At 28.5% G+C, this 4,700-nt stretch overlaps 1 protein-coding gene across 1 annotated transcript; it reads left to right on the top strand.

Annotated features, from left to right (window-relative positions):
* LOC107635954 lies at window positions 2,274-2,771 on the top strand. Its single transcript, XM_016339500.1, has one exon. It carries the CDS (start codon window positions 2,274-2,276, stop codon window positions 2,769-2,771), a length of 498 nt encoding a protein of 165 aa, XP_016194986.1.

Raw genomic sequence — 4,700 nt, 5'->3', positions numbered from 1 at the left:
ATTTAAAACCGTTAATTATAAATTAAAAAATTAATATACTCGTATTGTTTTTAATATGACTATGTTTACAATATCCTTTAATAGTTTGGTGAATCGACAGTCTATAAAATCGTTAATTATTTAGTGAATCAATACTCTATATATTAATCTTTTTAAATTAGTTTTTTGCAGTTAAAATTTTTATTATTTTATTTATATTTATTTTACCTCTTCTGCTTTAAATTAAAAAACCCTTTTTATATTTATTCTACCTCACAACTCTCTTTCTCAAATCTCACTTCTAACCAAATCCATCACCACCGTTCACCGCCATCATTGGCGTCTCGTTCAACGTCGCATCTCCTTTATCGTCTATCATCGCGTCGCCGCCGTCTTGGAGGCACTTCGCCCTCACTCGCCGCCTACTTCTCCCATGTGGTGTGAGTGGTAATACTGTTGTGCTCCTCTGTTGTTCTTCTATTTTAATTGTTCTGGTCTTCTATTTTTGCTCCGATTTTAGTGTTTTAAATTAAAATTTAAAATTTTACTTTCTACCTCGTTTAAGTAATCTAATCCTAAAAGAAATATCTTAATATTTAAGCTTAATACTAAATAATATATTTGGTTCTATTAATTATACCAAAAAATATGTTTGACTTTTTAATTTTTTAAACTTTTTATAATAATTTAATATGAGTAATATTAATTCAAAAATATAACGGGCTTAAAATGGCCCAAATTAAAACAATAATCTTAGTCTAAACAAATTTTAAATAAAAAAATAAAAAAATAAATATTAACTTTTGTTTAACTCTTTAAAAGAATTTTAATACTCCAAAACTTCAAGGAGCATTAAAGCAGGTTCCTCAAAATCTCCCCTAAGTTCTCCATATCTTTGATAGTGCTCCTCATGAACTTTGATTGTTTTGGCACCCTTGGTTTCATGGGATCTTGATTTACTTCCTTCTGTTTTTTCCTTTCCTGGAATCTTTGACCCCCTTCTCACCAAAAAGTAACTCTCCCAAAACCAAATTAACCAACACATTTTAGATAGGATAAATTATTAAAATGGTATCTAAAAAATTATTTTGATGATAGATATAATTCTAAAAGATATTAATGATAAATAAGTCTCAAAAAATAAAAAATATGATAAAAAAATTAGATATTAAATTAAGAAAAAAAATCTTTTAAAAAAAATATAAATTACAACTTCTCAAAAAAATGTTTTTTTATTTTTATTTTTTTAGTGCTTTTACTTTTACTACTAAAAATTTGTCAAACACACTAAAAAATATAAAAAAAAAACTTTTTTATTAAAAAAAGATATTTTTTTTAACAATATAATAGCGCCCAAACAAACACTAAGTTAGTAACTAATGTTTCCCTTAACCAATTTGTTTTCTTAATTAAAAAAGAACTTCGGAAGTAGCACTTATTAGTTAGTTATTACGGATTAGTGAACCTGTGGGTGTGGGGTGGATCAAAGTAGGAATCTAATTGATCAGTTCTAGTAAGCCTTAAATATGCAAATTATTAAGTCTTTTTATAGGTATCCCATTAAGATGAGATTAATTTTTTTTTTTAAATGAAAAAATTGATAAAATAAAAAAAAGTTATAATTACACTTGTATTTTTATTTTATTTTATCAATTTAAAAAAAAAATTTCCCTCAAAACGACCCATTAATTTGATAATTAAGTTAACTTATATAAATAAAAAAGATTAAGATCTTGTAAAATGAGAAAATTAATAAATTAGTAAAATGAGTAAGTTAATTATTTTTAAACTAAAATAGTAGAGCATATATTTTATAAAAATTATAAAATCAATCGTAATTAACCTTTCACTGACTCTTTTATTTTAGAGGATCAAAATTTAAATAAATAGGAATCAATAGCAACTCCCAACTAAAAAAATATTATTTTTTAAAAAGGTAAAATACCCTTTCTTCATGACCCCTCAAATTTTCATTTGAAAAAAAAAATTCTTGGGATCGGTTGGATTAGGTGCATGATGATAAAAGATTAATCAAATGCTTAATTAACATATTGAGAGCACCCTTAGCACACTAGTACACATTTACATATACAACATTATACCAAAAAAAAAAAAGCTTATTGCATGGTTTCCAAGAAAGTGCTTCCTCTCATGTACAACCTACTCTGAATTAGGTTCTGTGAAATAATATTATGAAGCTCCTCATGCTTCTTATCCCTCAGCACCTTCCTCCTTGTCTTCACTTATTTATTCACACACACAAACAAACACAAGTCTCTATCCACAATCAAAAAATGGGGTTGCATTGTTATTATCATTATTATTTGTTGATGATGCTTGTTCTTGTAACTGGTTATGCAGAATCACAGCCAATTTTTCACCCTTTTAACCACACTGATTTACAAGCAGCAATATCTGACATGAGAACAAAATCTTACTATGGATTTGCAATGCTATTGCAAATGCTAAATGGAACATCACAACCAAGTAGCTCCTTAACATTCTTGATGCCAGATGATAGGGAACTATCAACATCAGCCATTGCTGCTGATGAAATTGAAGATTTCTTGCTAAGCCATGCAATTCCAATGCCACTCTACTTCAATGATTTATCTCATTTCCCAACTGGGACCCTTGTTCCCTCAGGCATAAGCACCAAAATGATTAGGATCCATAACCGTGGAAGGGGTGATTTCTTTGTTAATAATGCTCAGATTGTTTCTGCTAATGTTTGCTTGGGCTCTGTCATCAAGTGCCATGGCATTGATGCAATTATTGAATATGATGCTTGACATCATTCCACATTATTATTGTTATTGTTCTTAGGATCCTTCACTTGCAAGCAATCCACCCTGCCTATATGATGATGAAATATCAGAAATAAAACCAATAACAATTCTCTTATTTTGATGATTTCTGTTGTTTAATTATACTTTAAAGATTAATTAATTGGATCATTGTATTATATAAATATATATAGGTATGAGTAGTAGTGACGTTTGTGGTTGGATTTTATGTGGTTACCTAACACCTAAACACATAGAAGAGACAATTTGGACTCAATTGAACTTTCAAGTCATCTTCATTGTTGTACTTTCTACAAAACCTTATTGCATGAAAACCGTTTACTTGTTCAGAGGGATTTGTTACTTCTTGTTTCTGCTCTTGAAAACAGTAATTACATGTTCCTATTTCTAAATCTATATATTAAAAGAACATACTATAGAAAACAAATTAAAACATTCTCTAAAGATCCTTCTCATCGTCATGAACATACTATATATAAGGTAAGTTATATAGCATGTATTCATCACCATCACATACAGATATATAGTGATCATAGCACATAAATCATACAATAATACTAACTAGACATGATGATATGTGCCAATAACCCACCATATATATATGGAATGTGTAATGTGTCACATTATTGATTGTACTAGGTGTACATTTTATGTGACCCATCATCATCATCATCATCATATATAATATATAGTTTTAGAGATGAAGAGAAGTGTCAACACCAGAATCACCAGAAGCACAAGAGTCCCAATCATACAAATCGTCATTATTATTATTGTTGTTGTTGTTATTCTTCCATGGCTCTGCATGAGATGTATAGTTCTTCTGGAAGCTTCTTCTTCTGTGGTCCTGATCCTCCTCTTCCTGTGAAGTTGTAGTTGTTGGCCAAAGAGAAAGAGAAACATGGGGTGGTGGGGATGGTGAAGATGACCTTGATGATGATGATCTTGTTCTACTACTTGTTGTTGCTGCTGCTGATACATAATTGTGATTATTATGAATGGGACTGATGAATAAGTGTTTATTATTGTTAATAGACTCAGTAGTTAGCATTAACTTTCTGAGCTCTCTCTCTTGTCTCATTTCCTTCACTCTCTGGAGTTGCCTAAACCTCTCTTGTAGAAGAGCAATGGAGGAATGACTCATTTGAGATTTGCTTATATAATGATGTACTAAACTTTTTAATAACTTGTTGGAACATGTTATTGGACTACTACTCTTCTTTCTTTTCAAAATAAGGCTACTCACGTGAAGATGTAGTATAAAAATGTATCTGAAAAAAGGTTAGATGGTTTTATAGGTAGGAATAGTAATAAAATAGGACGTCATCAGTATTTTAATATCTACGCCTGTTTCAAATATTAACTGCTTATTCGGTTACTCGTTTTATTATCGAGTAAATAATAATATTTGTCCCTAAAAAATCACTTATTTTTTAAATTAGTTTTTGAACTTTTTTTTTGGTTAAATTTATTCTTTAAAAAAATTTAAGTTAATCATCACGTTGGTTTTTTTATTATTTTTTTTGTTGACAATATCAAAATTTATTAATATAACACGTTAAATAACATCACAATATATATTTAGGAGTTTTAATTGACTATTAACATGATAAGTTTATAAAATTATATCAAATTAAAATTTAATTAATAGGAATTTTGAGACATTAGAATTTCTTAATTTGGGATTGATTTCATCTAATTTCATAGACTTATCATGTTATTCGCCAATTAAGATTACTAAGTATGTGTTGCGGTGTCACTTAACGTATCACATCTGCAAATTCTAAACTCTAACGCTATTAGTAACGGAAATAAAAGAAGGACTAATATAACTAATTTAAAATTTTTGAAAGATGAATTTGAATAAAAAAAATATTCTAAAAGATGAATTTGAATAAAAAAATATTTGAAGAC

The sequence above is a fragment of the Arachis ipaensis genome, chromosome B04 (genome assembly GCF_000816755.2).
Source record: "Arachis ipaensis cultivar K30076 chromosome B04, Araip1.1, whole genome shotgun sequence".
Classification (NCBI taxonomy): Eukaryota; Viridiplantae; Streptophyta; class Magnoliopsida; order Fabales; family Fabaceae; genus Arachis; species Arachis ipaensis.
The sequence above is the reverse complement of the archived record's forward strand: the minus strand, read 5'-3'. Positions and strand labels throughout refer to the sequence as shown.